Source organism: Lethenteron reissneri, chromosome 29 (assembly GCF_015708825.2).
Source record: "Lethenteron reissneri isolate LAM-NWPU_2019-01 chromosome 29, ASM1570882v1, whole genome shotgun sequence".
NCBI classification, from domain to species: Eukaryota; Metazoa; Chordata; class Hyperoartia; order Petromyzontiformes; family Petromyzontidae; genus Lethenteron; species Lethenteron reissneri.
In genome coordinates, this window is record NC_083807.1 from 3642648 (window position 1) to 3660422 (window position 17775).

The window sequence follows — 17775 nt, forward strand, 5'->3', positions numbered from 1 at the left end:
ATAAGACCCCCATCCCCGCACCCCTTCACCCACCCTCCCCAAAAATGATTGATGAATCATTTTTACTTTTGGAGGGGTCACGATTCGACCCAAGAATCTGTTCTCGTGGTGCATAGCAGCGCCTCCAGTGGCAGCATGAGTCGCATGCAGGAATACTTACGCGCGGCATGCACGAACGGAGACACGCGTACATCACGAGCGTGAGAATTTTAATTTTAATTGATTAACCGACAAATCGTTTGTATATCCCCGATGTCCCCGAGTGCTTTTGCATGGCTGCCACTCTCCTGCACACCTTCTTGCGCGCTCAGTGTTCAAAATTTGAACCCCAGATCGTTATTTTGCGGCTAGTCCCCGCACATTACATGAAACGAAACGAGCACACGTGCACACTCGCGCACGCTCGTTATCGTGTGTCGTTGAAGACGTTTGGCACTTTAACGAGACGGTGGACTTCTCAACTATCTACACCCAGCCTCGACTGGATTCGACCAGAAAAGCAGCTACAAATAGGAAGCATTATTAAAACGTAAAAAAATATATTTACTTAAATATTAACAAATGCAACTTTATATTTATCAAAGACAATTGACTACAGTATGGTGAACTAAGGTCAAATAATCACCCACATCCCACACGGCATGGGAGAGGCCGTCATCCAGCAGTGGATTGATGAAAGGGAAGCACGTGTGCACGTACAATTTACCTATTTTGACGCATGAATATTATTTTTTTTTTCCCAAAACGTAGGAAGCTTCACGCCTGCTCTCTCCTCCCCGTCGCTCTCTCGCCGGCTGTGTGTCCTCATCACTCCGCGTCCCTGTGCCTCTTGCGTGTTTGTGTTTTCTTCTTCTCTTCCTCCTCCTCTGTCCCATGATGCCCACCTCTACCTGCTCGACACAAGCAGGGCTTGGAGGATTGGGTCCTGGTAGAGAATGCTCAGTGTAAAGTGGAAGAGCGGGCGCACGACGACAATGACGACGGCGATGACGACGGTGGCGGCGACGCCCCTCCGGCCCTAGACGCTCTGCGGAGCGCGGCGGCCGAGTTAGCCGCCGCGCTAGACCGCCCGCCGCCCGCCACCCACGCCATGGCGCGCTCGCACGACACGGAGGCCTTCGTCAGCCCGCTCAAGGTCCTGCCACACACGCGCTGCGACGCTCGCTCGCTCCGGCCCGCGTCTTTGTCAGCGCGGCAGGGGGCTTCAGGGTGGGGGGAGGCTGTGGCCACCGGAGACTCGGATTTTAAACTAAATTGAACTATTAAACTATTTTATTTTACCAGGTAAGGCCCACCGGGCTATATAGCCCTTTTTCAGAAGCGACCTGGCCACAAATGGTAGCTCAACGAAGTGGCTCATTGTCACGTGGAAATTTATTGCAGCCAAACACTCTGAACGCGTGACGTTGATTCTGAATGTGGAGGGAAAAACTGGAGGACCCGGAGAAAAATCCACGTGGCTACGGGTAGAATATGCAATTTTCAAAAATACGGGTGTCTGGGTCGGGATCAAACCTACGACCTCCTGTATACCAGGCGAGGTAGTTAACATCTCATCACCATGGTGCCCTCATTTTGCTTTTGAGAAATATCAAAACAAGTAAGCAGAGAGTGCATCTCCTTCGTATGTCTATACCTCCATGTACAATAAACAAGTGTTTATGATATTTCCCTTCAAGCCACACGGCCGCATTGACCGATGAAAAATAAAAAAATAAAAATTGTGTTTGCCAATGGTTGTAAAACGGTAAATGTAAGGATTTGGATGGACAGAGAGAGAGGGGGCCCACAATAACAATAACAGTCCCCGGGGCTCTCCACAAACTTAATCCGGCCCTGGCTGCGCTACAGAGGCCGCCGTTGCGCTTGCCGAATGGGGCTCAATCGACGTCGTATGGTGCATGGCCGGCACGCGGCTTACCCGGAGCGTGGCCACGGGCGGTGGTGGTTGTGGGTGGGGCGAGCTGACGGATTGTGTCGCGAGCAAGTGGGGATGTGTATTTGTCTGTCAGTCCTGCGTTGAATTACGTGCACTGTTCCCTGGGCTGCGAGAAAGCTAAAAAAAAATCAATGCAGCACACGTTTACAGCATTCCGGCGGTGGTTAATCCTGGGATTGTGAAGCTGCAGGGCAGAACGGATGGATACTTGTTAATTTCACAGAAGCAGCGAGTGATATTGGTACCCGGCTTATGCACTGCTGCTGCCCGACTGTACGCCGATGGAAATGCTGCCGGGTTATGCAATTTCAGAAACAAAATACGTATTCGTACTGGAGGGATCAGATGTGGTGCAAAACTCTTTTCCGCAGATTTCCTATAGAGGGGCATGGGGTAAGAACATTACAACAACAAACAACACAAAAAGCGCGACAGTAGTGCGAAGTACAAGAAAGGCAACGCAAATCACCCAAACGCATACAAATAAAACGAAACCATCCCTAACCTAGCCAAGTCAAGCCCCAGAGGATTTTACGGGTGACACGGACGCGCTGTAACCCCCCAGCACCCCGCGCGTGCAGTTGAGCCATCGCTGTGGCTTGTGTCCTGTGCCTCTGACCCGTAATAGAGTAAGCTCGTTCGTGGCGCTAAGATGGACGCATCCCCCGCCGAGGAGGATCTCACGTTCTCTCCTTCTGAACATCCTCTTGCCGACCTCCTTGAGACCGTTGAATTCTCTCAGGTCTTTACTTTACAAATCTACGCTTTCCTTCCTGCATCGTTCACCCCGCCCCCCCCCCCCCCATCTTGTCATGCTCCGTTCACGACGGTCGCTTCACTCGCGCTCGTAATTCGCCGATTCGCTTTGCCCCTTTGCCGTCCTGCGGTTTGTGTTTTTGCCGGTCTGCATGGCTATTAACTTGTTAAAAACATCTTCCGTGCACGATTTATGGGAGAAAAAGAACTGAACACCAACAGTGTTCCAAAAGGTAAAAATAAATGCATGTGCTTGTGGGCTTCGAGCTAAAGCGTGGACCTGCTTAGCATTTATTTTTATAAGCTGCGTTGCATCCCTTGTGTTATCGGTGAATCTTGCACACACAGGCATCCTCATTCTGAATGCTGGAATGTCTCGCTGGCCTCCATACAGATGTGTGCCTTAGTACAGTTTAAGTCCACGCGCGAAAACCACTCGATCTTCAAGCAAGTTAATGATGTCACCGTTCCTGTCTAGACTGAAGACGTATTTGTTCTCGAAAGCCGATGCCTAAATAATTTTTAAAACAGATTTTGTCTTCTAACGTCTCGTATAAAACGTACAAGTCTCTCAATAAGAATGTAATTGTAAATTATCTCAAGACGCAGCTGTATATACAGACGCTATAGAAACAGAAATTGCATTGTCCGGCTATGTACGTATGCATGTTGAACTTCTTTCGCACCGTGCATAGCCAACTGTGCTAATCGGAGGTGCGGCAAGGGACGGCCGCCCACGCTAAACCGTTTGCCGTCGCTCTCTCCGACGTCAGATGCTCAAGTCGGAGGTTAAGGAAGCGACGGAGGTCGTCACCAGCAGCAGCGTGAGCAGCGTGAGCAGCAGCAGCGCCAGGGTGGTGCGGGAGATGGTCGTCGAGGAGAAGAAGATTTCCAAGTCGCTCGTGGAAGGCGCGTCGAGCGCCGTCGCCTCCGTGACGCTCACGGTCGGCAAGGCGGGCGGCGGTGGCGGCCGCGGCGATGACGACGAGCCGCGCGACAAGGGCGAGTCCCCGTCCGGCAGGCCAGAACCCGCGCCGCGAGCCACCGCCGGTACAACCACTGGAGCAACCGCCGGAGCAACCGCCGGCGGCGGTGGCAGCAGTGTCGCGGCAAAGGAATCGGCGAGGTCCTCTCTTCCGGCAGACGCGGCCATCGCCGCGGCGATGGTGGGGGCTACCGCCGCGGCCAAGGCGGCAGCGGCCTCCGTGTCGGCTTCCTCGTCCCCGGAGGAAAGCCCCGCCGGGGACGCAAAGGACGGCAAGGACACGTCGGAGGAGGAAGAGCCAAAGACAAACGGAGACATGTCCGACTCGGACGACGAGGACCATGGGGAGTTTGAGGTATGTTGTACGCGCTTGTGTTTGGGTGTGTTCGCCCGCGTGTGTGTGTGTTTGCTCACGTACGTGTGTGTGTGTGTGTATTCGCGTGTGTGTCTGTGGGTGACACGGCCTGTTGCGGTGTGTAAACATCGCCACGAGGGATACAAAGGCAGCCGGGCGTGGTGCTGGCCCCCCGTCCCCGAACACCTATGAAAGCCGTGCCAGCCTGCATAGACACACACACATAGACACACATGTCTGTTGTGTGTCTCTCTCTGTGTGTCTCTGTGTTGTTCTCTCTGCTTGTGTGTCTGTCTGTGTGTCTCCGTGTATGTGTGTTGTCTCTCTCTCAAATTTAGTTCTAGCTGATGACGGTTGCTTGTGTTGCAATTTATTTTCTTTCTACGTGACTTCACCGAAAGAACCAAAGAGTTGATCGTTTCTTAAATCTCCCCTCCCCCCACCCCGCTTCTGCCCACCCGGCAGTGTAAATGGGTTCACCACAGTTAGTCGATCGGCAGTTGGCAAGCGGTGGGATAAAGTGTGGCTCTTCCGACCTCTTCAAAGGTGTCTGGCCAGCGTGAAAACAGCAGGCCAAGTCACCCTCGAGGGGAGCTCTCTGGCGTTCCCTCTAATAATTAGTCAGGCCCTTCCACCAGCAGTGGCATGAGCGAGCGATTGCGGGGCTAAACAACACACACATATATATATTTTTAAACATTCACAATCATTGCTCGACTTGCGTGCGGTCCGCAGCCTCCCGTTGTGAAGACGGAGAGCGTGAGCTTCAGCGAGGTGGTGAGGGCTGACGTGACGGAAATCTCCACCAAGGAGGTGCCCATCGTGCACACGGAGACGAAGACCATCGGCTACCAGACCGTGCAGGTGCGTGCCGCGGGACACGGGTCGCCAGTGGCGTGGCGTACGTGAGTGGGTGCAGACTTTCTTTTTAAATCCTTTATATTAAGTTCGCTTGCTTGCTTGCTTGCGCGCTTACGACCGTGCAAATCTTTCGGTCGTTTTTTAACCCACTTCCCGTGATCCAATCGAGCTGACATTTTGCACACAGACTCGTTGTGCGTGACAATTTATTTTTGTGAAATTTTTTTTCAAAAATTTTACACTTTTTAGGTTAATTTTTTTATATTTAATTACCAATTGCTTAATGGTGGCAGGCAATCATCTGACCCATAGGTGGCAGCCATCTCAAGCCAGAGGACGAGAGGACTCTAGCCGCCCGTTTCAAAGACCAATGTGGGCTGGGTTGTGGCCCATTGAACACGCATATAAAGGATTTATAGTGAAAAACTTTGTTTTTACGGGTTAATTTTTTGCTTTGTTTAAATCACGGTTTTTGCCGAGCGCAGGATCAAAGGTGAAGGGGCCCGCAACGAGCGTCACTGTTGAAGGTGTTCCACATAAGGGTTGGCTCTGACACTCGAGTGGGAATAGAATTTGGATTCGCAAAGCCTCACCGGATAGCTGCGATTAAGTAGTGCAGAGACTCGAATGTGGAGATGTATAAACATAGAGACAATTTCAACCGAGAAGATGGCTATAAGCCGCGCAATCATCGGAAGGACGTTATTAACCGAGCAAAGTCGTAACTTGCTGTGGTGCTTCCATTCTTACTTGCCGTTTGGCTGTTATCTCCGACTCTCTGAGTTGCATTGCCCTGTTGGGTGCCTCTGCTTTAAAGGACTGGAGTCTCACTAACATGGCCACCTCTGCTCCCTTAGCCTCGCTGTATCGATGGTTCTGGCTGTGTGATGGGCTTTGTGTCTCACTGGCGCGACCACCGTTGCGGTGGTTCCCTTGCGTGGACGCGCTTGCCTCTCACAGCACAGTTGGCAGCACCGCAGCTTGTTACACATAGACATGACGTTAACTTACTAATCCCCCTAAACTCCCTGCCTAATCTCTCCCATCAACATTGTGCTAATCTCCCATCAACACTGCTGTTGTGCGCATATGCGGAGACGATACTCTTATGCGGCGACGGAAGCTCATTTCATGCTAATCTCTCTCCCTAATCTCTCTCTCCCTAATCTCCCCCATGAACACAACTGACGTGCTTGTGTGCGGGGATGGAATTCCTTTCCAGCTCAGACCCCCGCCTGCTTGCCCATCGCCACATAAATAACCTCTTGTTGTAACAGCTCTCTCGCTGGTTCAGCAGTTCCAATTCTGGATTATTTTTTCCGCCTGAGGACGACCGCTTGTGTTGCGATCGAAACGTCGTGATACGTAATTTTTTATTTTATTTTTCTACCTACGTGACTTTACCGAAAGAACCAAGAAAAAGTACGGATTCCTGCAGTCACGAGCGCTTCAAATCAAAGAGTGCAGTGTGTCTTCTCTAATCCGCAATGAAGTGGGGTGAATTTTCTCAGAGCCTATCTGTGATCTAACGAATAACCACCGGGGGTAAGAATTCACGAGTAGCACGACCCCAGCTTCCAAAGTTGTGGCCGTGTCTCTGGCTGTTATCAGTTACTTTCGCCGCGCGCACGTGGGAGGAAAATCTAATCGGAGTGGCTCCGTGCACACGGAGAGCCCCACCCTGTGTAGGATGTAATGTCGAAGGACAGCGGGGTTGAATAAACCTGCACTGCTCTTGGGGAAATTAGATTTTTCAACTCTCCGAAGCCATAGCCATATAAATCATTGTCGCATGCGCAGAGTGAATAGCAATCTCGTCAGTCGTGCAGGGATTGCAGCGAGTCATTCATTGTGTCAGTGCCCCACGGCATTAAACAACCACAAGGGAATTTAGAGTCGCTGGCAGGGAATATTTGTGTAGCTGTATTTGTACGTAGATTTTTGACTTGGGAAAAAAACGCTTAAATCCATTCCACCCAATTTTATACTGATTGTGCTATCGCTATAGGTGTCACGTTGCGATGCTAAGAACCCAGTCGGATGTCTCGCAGAGCAGTGGAAACATTCATGTTCGAGAGTGCCTATCACGACCTCTGGGCCCACTCAATATGGGACCAGAAATGTTCCCAATTATTCTGATACTTAGAGTAACATTCATCGCCAAATAGTCAAAACTGATATATTACATTTCTTAGAACTGGAATTTAGTAAAGTTACCTGCCGAACCAAATTTTTATTGTGATGATTTTTATCATTACAATAATTCACTGCACTTGAGAACACATTTAATCACAGGCATCTGCTTGGATGCTGAGCACAGGCCCAGAGGCCAAAGGCATCGACAACTAGCAGCACTGTGAGAAGTTTGAGCTTGTTGCCCTTCCCCACACTTGCGATTATTAAAGTTGGCTACGTATGGTGTGAAAGAAGTTCAAAATACATAGAGGGTGGAATGGGTGAGAGTTAATGCCAGTGGCGGCTGGTGATATTTATTTTTGGGGGGGCGCATTTTTTTTATTTTATTGAGGGGGGCAAATAAATATAAAGCAGTACCAAAAACCATTTTGACTACTTGAATATAAATTTTGATGATCTTTATTTACATTTCAGACCAAAGTACCAAAAAGCATGTTTCCTACTTGAACATAAATGTTTCTCTTTTATATACATTTCAGACCAAAGTACCAAAAAGCATGTTTCCTACTTGAACATAAAAACGTTAGTTTCATGCTATTATCAATATGGCTGCGGCTACTTTCATGACGTTTGCATTTGTCAGAGAGATGTTTGAGGTCTCTTACCCCCGTCGTTGTCCACAAAACTTCAGTGCCGACACTTTGAAATAAAAGACAGGGAAAACAAAAAAGAGAATTGCTAACATCACATCCAGCCAGCCACCTCCGTTTCTCATAACAAGCGCGGGTGAAGCTTCGTGTGTAGCTTCGTCCTCTGTCACTGGCCTGCTGCTGGATTTGTAAATCGGGTTGGTCCGGTCCGAGATCCTTTATCTTTTTTATTTCTTCCAGCGAAAGCCTTGTGAAAGGGTTTTTTTGTAAATAAATTACAGAATTTGGATGAACTGCTGCCATTGTTTACACAAAACATTTGATCAGCCTAGCAAGTGTCAAAGTGGTGTCGCCTTCGCACTCGCAGTAGTGGCCTACAGCGTAAATTTGAATGACAGGTGACGAGAACCAATCAGATTGGATAAAATAACATGTATCCAATTCTGATTGGCCAGGGACGCAACGACTTGCGCCCCGAGGAGAATCTTTAAGAAACCAATTAGAGACCAGCTTCAGGTCACATGCTGTCCGAAAATGTAAAGTCTCACATAGACATCCATTTGTCCGGCGCCCCGCATGAAACACATTGAAAAACATAGAAAATAGTTGACCGATTAAAGCCAGTTTTTATTAAATGCTGATGCTTTTCTTACTACCAGCCGGCACATCGTATGAAAAAAATATTTTATTTATGTATTTTTATATAAATTTTGTATATATATATTTCTTGAATATTGATGGGGGCGGCGCCCCTGCGCCCTCTATTGACGAGCCGCCACTGGTTAATGCATGTCTTGATTTGAGCAAGGCTAATAGAACTTTGGGTAATTAGACCATGGGAGAGAATCCCAAGGTGGAACAGTGCGAGAAAAGCCGGCAACCCTCTCAGAGACTCACTCACGAGCCGAGCAGAAATGCCCCAATCGCAGGCAACGCCTTGAGTCTTAATCTCTCCGCCTCTCTCTCGCTACCACAATGTCTGCCACCGCCGGTCAAAACCCCGGCCTGTGTACCTCTCTCGCCCGCGTGCCAACAGTCGGACGGCGCCAAACACGTGGAGTCGGGGGGCCCGCTACTGAGCACCGTGCATGGCACCGCCACGGAGGCCATGGCCAGCAGCAGCAGCAGCAGCACCAGCACCACCACCACCACCCACATCACCAAGGTGACGAGCGGACGTTTGCGGCTCGACCAATGTGGTGTCAGATTCTCGATCGCGTGGCCTTGTGGCAAAGGTCACAAACGGGTTTTGATTCCTTATCCGTACCCGTACCCGGCCGCACCAGGGTCGCAAATGGGTACCCGTACCCGTACCCGGCCGGGTATGGATACCCGTACCCTACCCGTACTCTACCTGAAATGAGTGACAAACGGTTACTCACCAGTGACTCACGGCCTACCCGTACCCGTACCCGGCCGCACCAGGGTCGCAAACAGGTACCCGTACCCATACCCGGCCGGGTACGGGTAGCCGGGTATCGGGTAGGGTACGGGTATCGGGTGCCCGATTGCGACCTCTGCCTTGTGGGTTTGGTTTTTTTTTGTCCGATGTTAATTTCCACACGATGAGCCCCTTCATTGGGCTGTCACTTGTGATGGCCAGGTCACTTCTGAAAAAGAGCTGTATAGCTCGGTGGGCCTTACCTGGTAAAATGAAAAATAATTTAGTCTCGTTTGGGCACATTTCGGTGATGAATAAAGTCTGCCCTGATTGTGCCCCCCCCCTGTTCTTTTCACGTTCGCAAAGTGCTTTAAAAAAAAAGTGCGATGACATTTAGAAGATACACAAATTTAAATGGTTTGCCATCGTTAAGTCCTCACGTGGCCACCGATAAAATGTTGTGCAGTGAATGAACATTTCAAATGAATTAACTTACTTTGTATTTATAGAGTGCCTTCACTCAAGGCGCTTGACATAGTTTGAAGAAAAAGGGTGGCAACGTGGAATCATTTATATGATTATTATATGATTTACATGACGGGAGAGTGCAAGGTTTGACGAATGAGTGACCGCGATAGAGGGGTACTTAGGGGTCATAAAGGGGTAGAGTAGGGATAGGAAGGAGTGGAGGGATGAGGGGTGGGAAGATGAAGAGAATGGGCAGTAGATAAGAGGTGACAGGAGGATAAGGAGGGGGGCTGCTTAATATACAGGGAAAGTGTTGAGTCTATGGGAAGTGCTGAGTCTATGGGCAATGCTGAGTCTATGGGCAGTGCTGAGTCTATGGGCAGTGCTGAGTCTATGGGCAGTGCTAAGTCTATGGCGTGTGCTGAGTCTATGGGCAGTGCTGAGTTTATGGGCAGTGCTAAGTCTATGGTCAGTGCTGAGTCTATGGGCAGTGCTGAGGCTATGGGCAGTGCTGAGTCTATGGGCAGTGCTGAGTCTATGGGCAGTGCTGAGTCTATTGGCAGTGCTGAGTCTATGGGCAGTGCTGAGTCTATGGGCAGTGTTGAGTCTATGGGCAGTGTTGAGTTTATGGGCAGTGCTGAGTCTATGGGCAGTGTTGAGTCTATGGGCAGTGCTGAGTCTATGGGCAGTGCTGAGTCTATGGGCAGTGCTGAGTCTATGGGCATTGCTGAGTCTATGGGCAGTGCTGAGTCTATGGGCAGTGTTGAGTCTATGGGCAGTGCTGAGTCTATGGGCAGTGCTGAGTCTATGGGCAGTGCTGAGTCTATGGGCAGTGCTGAGTCTATGGCGTGTGCTGAGTCTATGGCATGTGCTGAGTCTATGGGAAGTGCTGAGTCTATGGGCAGTGTTGAGTCTATGGGAAGTGCTAAGTCTATGGGCAGTGCTGAATCTATGGGCAGTGCTGAGTCTATGGGCAGTGCTGAGTCTATGGGCAGTGCTGAGTCTATGGGCATTGCTGAGTCTATGGGCAGTGCTGAGTCTATGGGCAGTGTTGAGTCTATGGGCAGTGCTGAGTCTATGGGCAGTGCTGAGTCTATGGGCAGTGCTGAGTCTATGGGCAGTGCTGAGTCTATGGGCAGTGTTGAGTCTATGGGAAGTGCTAAGTCTATGGGCAGTGCTGAATCTATGGGCAGTGCTGAGTCTATGGGCAGTGCTGAGTCTATGGGCAGTGTTGAGTCTATGGGCAGTGTTGAGTCTATGGCATATGCTGAGTCTATGGGAAGTGCTGAGTCTATGGGCAGTGCTGAGTCTATGGGCAGTGCTGAGTCTATGGGCAGTGTTGAGTCTAGGGGAAGTTTATTTCAGTAGAGGGGTGCAAGGAGGTAAAAAGACCCGAAATCAGGAGTGGGTACATGGAGGAGGGACAGAGTGAGATAACACGTATGACAAATTCGCGCACATGTAAACAAATGTGTCGCTGGTTATATGTTGCAAAGCTGCCGATTGACGTTTTACCTTTCCTGAACGGCGCGTCAATAACGCCGCCTTTCCGTCATTTTCGTTGCACCGAACCTCGGTCAAGACGGTTAAGGCAGGCATCACCGAGACACGGATTGAGAAGCGGATCGTCATCACGGGAGACAGCGACCAGGACTACGACGAGGTTTGTCCGTCAACTCGGCGCTATTTTTCCGCATTCTTTGCACGATTTGCAGAGACTCGTGCTTTGCTTTGAGCCGCGTCGATTCGACACGGTTGTGTGGGCCCACGGTGCAATTCATCGGAACTAATATTGTTAAATTAATGGAAATTTAATTCAGATTTATTTGGAGTAAATGGGTCTGTTCACATCTGTTCACAAAACCGTGTGTTTGTAAAACTGCAAGCTTCATTGCCTTTATCATTATTTATAAAAATCATTAAATTTTCTCGGGTAAGTAGCGATTTAACCGTCCACGGATGACGAAATGACAACTCTCGTGTTATTTTAGCTCCACATTCTGTTATGAAAACATCGGTCTTCAACTACACATACATTCCAATGACACACTATCATACAATTGTAGCTCCCGCACCTCCGATTAGCATGGTTGGCTACGTATGGTGCGAAAGATGTTCTACATACATACATACAAATCCCATTCACATGGAAACACACCGCAGTGGCAAGATGTTAACTACCTCGCCTTGTATACAGGAGGTCGTAGGCTCAATCCCTACCCTGACGCACGTATATTTGGAGTTTGCATTTTCTCCCAATGATCATGTGGTTTATTCTGCGGGTCCTCCTGTTTTTCCCCACCACATTTAGAATCAACGTGCCTTTCGAGTATTTGGCTGCTGTAAATTTCCACGTCATTAGCCACTTCGTTGAGCTATCATTTGTGGCCAGTGGGCCTTACCTGATAAATAAAAACAAAAAAATGGTTCATAAACTAAAAAAACAAGTGCCCAGTGTTGATTTTGAGCAGTAATGTAAGTCTTCTTGGTTCTTTCGGTAAAGTCACGTAGACGGGAAATAATACAATAATAAAAATAAAACATCATAAAATGTACATAATAATATGTATTTTATTATGTTTAATTTTATTATTTTATTATTTCCCTTCTACGTGACTTATACGAAAGAACCAAGAAGATGAATCCCTGCAGTCACGGAAGCTTTAAATCAAAAAGTAATGTAAGTTTTAAGTGGAATTTCAGAGAAATGAAAGCAACTCCAGCTTTGCCCACCCTGCAAATGAAAATGATTGTGTTTTTCGTTACAGTGGTCCCTTTACCAGCAATACATTAGCACGTTGGTACAAGTTCATGGCCAATGTGAAGTTTATCAGTAATTGGCAAAGAGGTAGCGTAATGAATTGTGGTAATGAACTTTTTGAAGGGGAAACGAATGTGCAATCGATATGCAATTGTAGCTCCTCGTATTAATTACATTAATTGCATGGTCAGCCCTCTCCCGTATGGATTTTTGATGTCAATCTCCTAATGATTTTACTCTCATAATACCTTGTCACTGCAAAGAGTGATATTTTTTTGTTTATTCCATAACACATAATCCCTCTAATGCACGGGTGTTAGACGCATGCATTATGATTAATTGGGTGCCTCTTTGGCTTACAAAACAGCGCATGCACAGCTTGCGTAGCATACTTGAGTTTTGTGATCGATCGACAATTAAAATGTTTAGTCATTTCACGAATATTTTTGTAAAATTCTCTTAAAAACATGTCAAGGCTTGCTCATGCAACCGTTGGCAAAAGCTCTCTTAATTGTATAGAAATAAGTTACAGCCCTTTTAGTGTAACGTGTATCGAATTGGTTCCGTAATTGATAAGTTATGCTTCACGAAATTTCGTTGCATATTGAGTTTGCCATATAACGAGGAATGACCATACTTAACTTAGGTCGCTGGGCTCATAACTACGGCATCACCAATACCCCGCCGGCGCCTTTTATCTCCAAAGTTTAAGATTAATTTATCCAGTGGACAAGAGCGATGAGATTATCATGGGACCTGTTTTTGTCAGTATCAAAAGTATGAAAAATAACAATAGGTTTTACCCCCTTCTAGCAATGAAACAGGTGTATTAAAATGTTCAAGCACCAAATAGATTCCTTTTGCAAGGAATCAAGTCTGCATTGACCACACGTACTTGTGGTGAACATGCAAACAAAACATGTGCTAATAATATACGCAAGTGGCCAAACTTGGCATGATTTTTTTTATTTAAAAAAATGAAGAAATCACATGGAGGAAAATATTCTGTAAACCATAGAAAAGTGAACAATGATGAACTGAGTGCTCACTTGCACACATTAATCACTGCACATTTAGGAAAGCATTGCACTCCTTTGTCAATTTAAACTAAAGCACTGGCAATGAGGCTTGGCCTTCTTCCAACAGATCACTTTCATATCTTAAAGGTAAAGGTCAAGGTCCCGTGTAATTGGTAAGCTCCGACTGTTGGCATGTTTTGCTCGCAATAACATTAGCTTTTGGAAGCTGCAGAAAATAAGTGAATGAGCTTAATGTGATAGTGTGCGGACGCGTTTGTCTCTCACACAACAGAAGCCTCATCGGTCTGCCTTGTTGCGGTAAAAGGTTATGAAACGTGTTCAGTAACAATGACCGACCAAAATCATTTGTTCACACTGGCAATCTGGAAATGTCTCCGCTGTGCAATATTTGGCATTTCAGAGTGATTTTTTTTGCGCGAGGTCAGAGAAAGGGGGGCAATGTTAATTTCGGCACAACGTTTCGAGAAGCGAGAGGCACCTCTGACGCGCGTGAACACAAGTAGCGTGAATCACGTTTATTGTTTATTGGAACACAATTCTCTTGCACGGATTCGATCTCCGTGTTGTCCACCAAGCCTGCCTCCAGACCACTGGCTTGTATGCCTGAACCACAACAATGTACCTTCCCTACCTCCCTTTGTCACCTAGTTTACTCCAAATGTTGCCAAATGTGATCAATTACTCACAAATTACTTAATTGGCAAGACACTTGGCAACATTACCCCCCAAGTGGGAAAAACGAATGCCCACTTGGGGGGACTGTCGCTGCATTCATCGGGACAGCTGCCACGGCGACTGAGTGCCTCAAGATGTATTTGATGGGAGGAGCGGTAGATATATAAAGTGATGATGACGATTTGGCTGTTGTGTGAAGGGACACGCAAACGCACGAATGTTACGTGGCGTCTTCTTGCCACGCAGAAACTGTCCAAAGCCCTGAAGGAGGCCAAGGAGCAGACGGAGACCACCATGACCAAGCTGGTCGTGCACCAGGAATCGGAGCACGCCAAGGAGGGTGGCAAGGAATAGAGGGAGCCGGTAAAACGCACACACCTCTCGGTTTGCCGTTTCGAAACGTCTGCATGTTGTAGGGTGTGTGGGGGGTGGGGGGGTGTTCTGTTCACCGCCGAACGTCGGAACGCGCAAGCGGCGTTCATTTCATTTAGAGAGGTGTGAGCGTCGTTGTTTTTAAAGACCACGCCTCAGAACTGTAGCGACACGACCGCACTCTTGATCGCTGGCACAAAATCGTGCCACGCACCCTCCCGCATGGTCTTGTGCGAGGATCGGTACCGATAAAGTTATACAGGTAGGAACAACAGGTTCCACACCGTCCACCAGGGATTATTTGTCTGTCGTGCATAGCCCCTCCCAAACATGTACGCTCCCGGATTGGTTGAAGTGCGTCGCGTGACCGCGAGCTTTGTCGTGCACGAATGCGCTGTCCAACCAAGTTCCTACCTGCCCACTCCAAAGGAACGTGTTTTTATTTCAGTTTTTGATGATGTACACGTTAGTCATCGGAACTGGAAAGGGTTAACTCGCAGAGCATGGCTTCAGTGGGCGTAGCTATAGAGTTTGTAGATGGTGTGCAACTGCATGGAGGTCCCACGGGCTGTCGGGGCCTAAATGCCGGTCCACAAAGAGGGGAGGGGGGAGAGAATTTCTTACATGCCCTTGCCAACCACACCACTGGCAAGGCCGTCGCTGCCTTTGCAAGTGTGCAGTGTTGTGCAGTGTGTACAAATGTCCGTGTGAAAAAGTAAAGATTGGGCTGTGCAAATGACTTGCCGTCAATGCCTCTTCTGGCTGAAGAGCCTTCACTAGAGGGAGCGCTCGCGAGTCCCTGAAGAGGATAATTGGCCAGCTCTTCCTTCGTTAGCCGGATGTCTTTTTGAAGAGGGGGGGGGGGGCGTTACCCGCACTTTGCTCCACCTCATGCCTCCAGCCGATCGACTATGGTGGTGCACTCATTTATACGATCGTACAGAGTATGTTATTACGGGTGTTTTATCTTCTGCGATTATTCGCAATTCCTGCACATGCTTGCATGGGATTTTTCGTTGCATTGCCGTTCAAATTGTGCGAGGGGACGATTTAACACCCTCTGGCTAAGTAATTTATTGTCCCCCTCCCCCCTCCACAGAATTTTGAACAGACTCTCCATCTTGGATTGGAGGCCTTTACAGTGGCAGAGAGGGAAAGAAACAACCTCGCCTTTCTGTAATGCCAGTCCCCCTTCCCCCCATTACCTTTGACCAACTGTAGGAGTCTTGACCACTATGTTTCAGCTCAAGAGCCGAGTGACCACTACAAAAAAAACGAATGCGGGGAAAACCTGAAAACGGTCGGTCGTCTTTGCCGGCCATTAGTTAGAAGCCTCTGTCTGTGTGCTTTAACCCGGTTAGCAAATAATAAGTTTATAAAAAATTCTAAGGACTAAAAGAAAATGCCCTATCGGCCCCCGTCACCATGCCCCAAGCATGCTAGCTATTAATCATTAGCTGTAAAGGACCAATGACGATTGAGTAGGTTATTTTGAAATTTTGTGTGTGCTGTAGCTCATTGGGAGCAGCTGGTAACATTCTAAGGTATTGACATCGACACATGCAAATGTTGATGTTTTATCCATTGCTTTTATTCAATGCATTGAGTTAAAAAGTTAAAGCCCACAAGGTGAAGTTTTTAAAATGGTCAAAACTTGAAAGAGCAGGGGTCCAGAAAAAATTGTTGTATGCATGTTTTAAAATATGAATGAAGCTATTGGAGCCAAATGCAGGAAAATGTGAAGAGCATTTATGTTTTTCAATCTTCTCTCTAAATACAGGAGCAAGGTTGTAAATGAAGGGAAAAATTAGTGCCTAAAAATGTAATCAAACTTTGTCACGCAGTTATACAAAGCAAGCAAACCTGCCACTTTACAACTATTCCATTGCATGCCTTGAGCCGTTACGCCTGGGCAAAAAAAAAAAGGTGGATTGGTGCCAGTCTGGTCGACAACCCAGAAACCAACACGTATGCCACTCCTGCTGCATAGGTTTTTTTTCACGGTTTTGCTATACAGCTCTCCTGTGCGTTCTCGGAGTGTACCGCGTGCTTTGGCACAATTTAATTTCTGCAAAACAATGTGACAACCAGAAAATACAGAGGAGCTAAATATATATATACACACTGCCATTAATTTGGGATCCACACACACAGATGGGTAACTCCCAAATTAGAATAACCACCGTGACTTGTAACAGAAAATGTATATTTAAATTACTGCATGGATCAGGAGCCGTGGTAAGAGTTGGACAATATAAGCTATGGCTTATATGGCCTACTTTGATCATGCAATGGACTTACTGATACCAATAACAGTAGGCCCCATGTCTTGCTATGCTTTTACATTTGACCACTCGGCCTGTGGATTGGGCCACAATTGGCTTAATCATTGAAATGGCCCACAGCTATGCTGTAGCAAATGAAGTGTTGATTAATAGAAAAGGGCGTTAACTTAAAACACCTATTTGGTGTTCGTAATTTTAAAGGAATGTAACTGTGAAAATGAAGGTGGTTTGGAAGTGGGATGAAAAAATTATTTTGTCTTAATTTTGTTTGTGCCATGTTTTTAGAGAATTGTTTTAACCTGATACAGTAACGTAATATTGTAATACGTAATGTTTACTTTAGTTTATTGACAACTGCTGTGCTAAATGTTACCGGTGAACAAAGCTATACATAGAAATAAGGGATATTTTAATTCTAGTTTTGATTCTAAGGTTGAAGAAATTGTCCGGTTTGTTTGCCTAATATGCTTTGCGCAAATGGCAAGAATGTTCCGCGGATTGAATTGTTTTAAAAAGGGAATTTCACTGCTCGCCGCAAAACAATGTGCTTCGATAGTGTTCTTCAAACAAAGTCATTCAATACCTTTAGAATGTCACCCCGTGTTGGTGTAATAGTCCTGTACCTGCAAAATAAACACTGTGTATTGCTTCCTCGTGTGTATTGTGTGATTTCATTACACAGCACTGGGGCCGGCGTTTTAAATGCATTACAAGAACATGGCAATTTCTTCCAAAAGGAAAGTGTGTGGCTGCTTTTTAAAGTCTTGCGCGCGGTGCATTCGTGTAACACGCCGGGTAAATCACTTCCGCACGTTTGGCTTAAATTGTTTTGTTGGACGAGCCCCAAAAAAAAGTCCGCTTCACTTACATGAAAAAAAAATCTTGCCAAAAGGCAATGAGAACAGAAGTCAAATTTATAATTTCAGTCTTATCGGTCATTAGGGAATCCATGCGTCAATGTTAAATACGCAACCAACCGACGGCAGCAGGTGCATACCTGTCAACCCCTTATCAGTGCCTACCTTAGGACCAATTCAGACCTTATTGGTCACCCCGTGCCCTTATAAATCTCAACGTCACCCTACAAAGGCAATATTGAAACGGATGTCCG

General features: G+C 47.2%; 1 protein-coding gene across 12 annotated transcripts in view; it reads left to right on the forward strand.

Moving 5' to 3' along the window:
- The window catches only part of LOC133349164 (protein 4.1-like), a 123346-nt gene extending 106031 nt beyond the window's left edge, over positions 1-17315 (forward strand). For 8 of the 12 annotated variants that reach the window (XM_061562421.1, XM_061562420.1, XM_061562416.1 and 5 more), the window contains 8 exons: positions 908-1135; positions 2568-2681; positions 3469-4035; positions 4771-4899; positions 8719-8847; positions 11114-11194; positions 14254-14370; positions 15479-17315. In XM_061562421.1, the coding sequence (XP_061418405.1) occupies positions 908-1135; positions 2568-2681; positions 3469-4035; positions 4771-4899; positions 8719-8847; positions 11114-11194; positions 14254-14361 (1356 nt within the window). In that variant the 3' untranslated portion in view covers positions 14362-14370; positions 15479-17315. The remainder of the gene's footprint in view (positions 1-907; positions 1136-2567; positions 2682-3468; positions 4036-4770; positions 4900-8718; positions 8848-11113; positions 11195-14253; positions 14371-15478) is intronic. The other 4 variants (XM_061562419.1, XM_061562424.1, XM_061562425.1 and 1 more) reach the window with 4 other exon arrangements.
- The last annotated feature ends 460 nt before the right edge of the window (positions 17316-17775 follow it).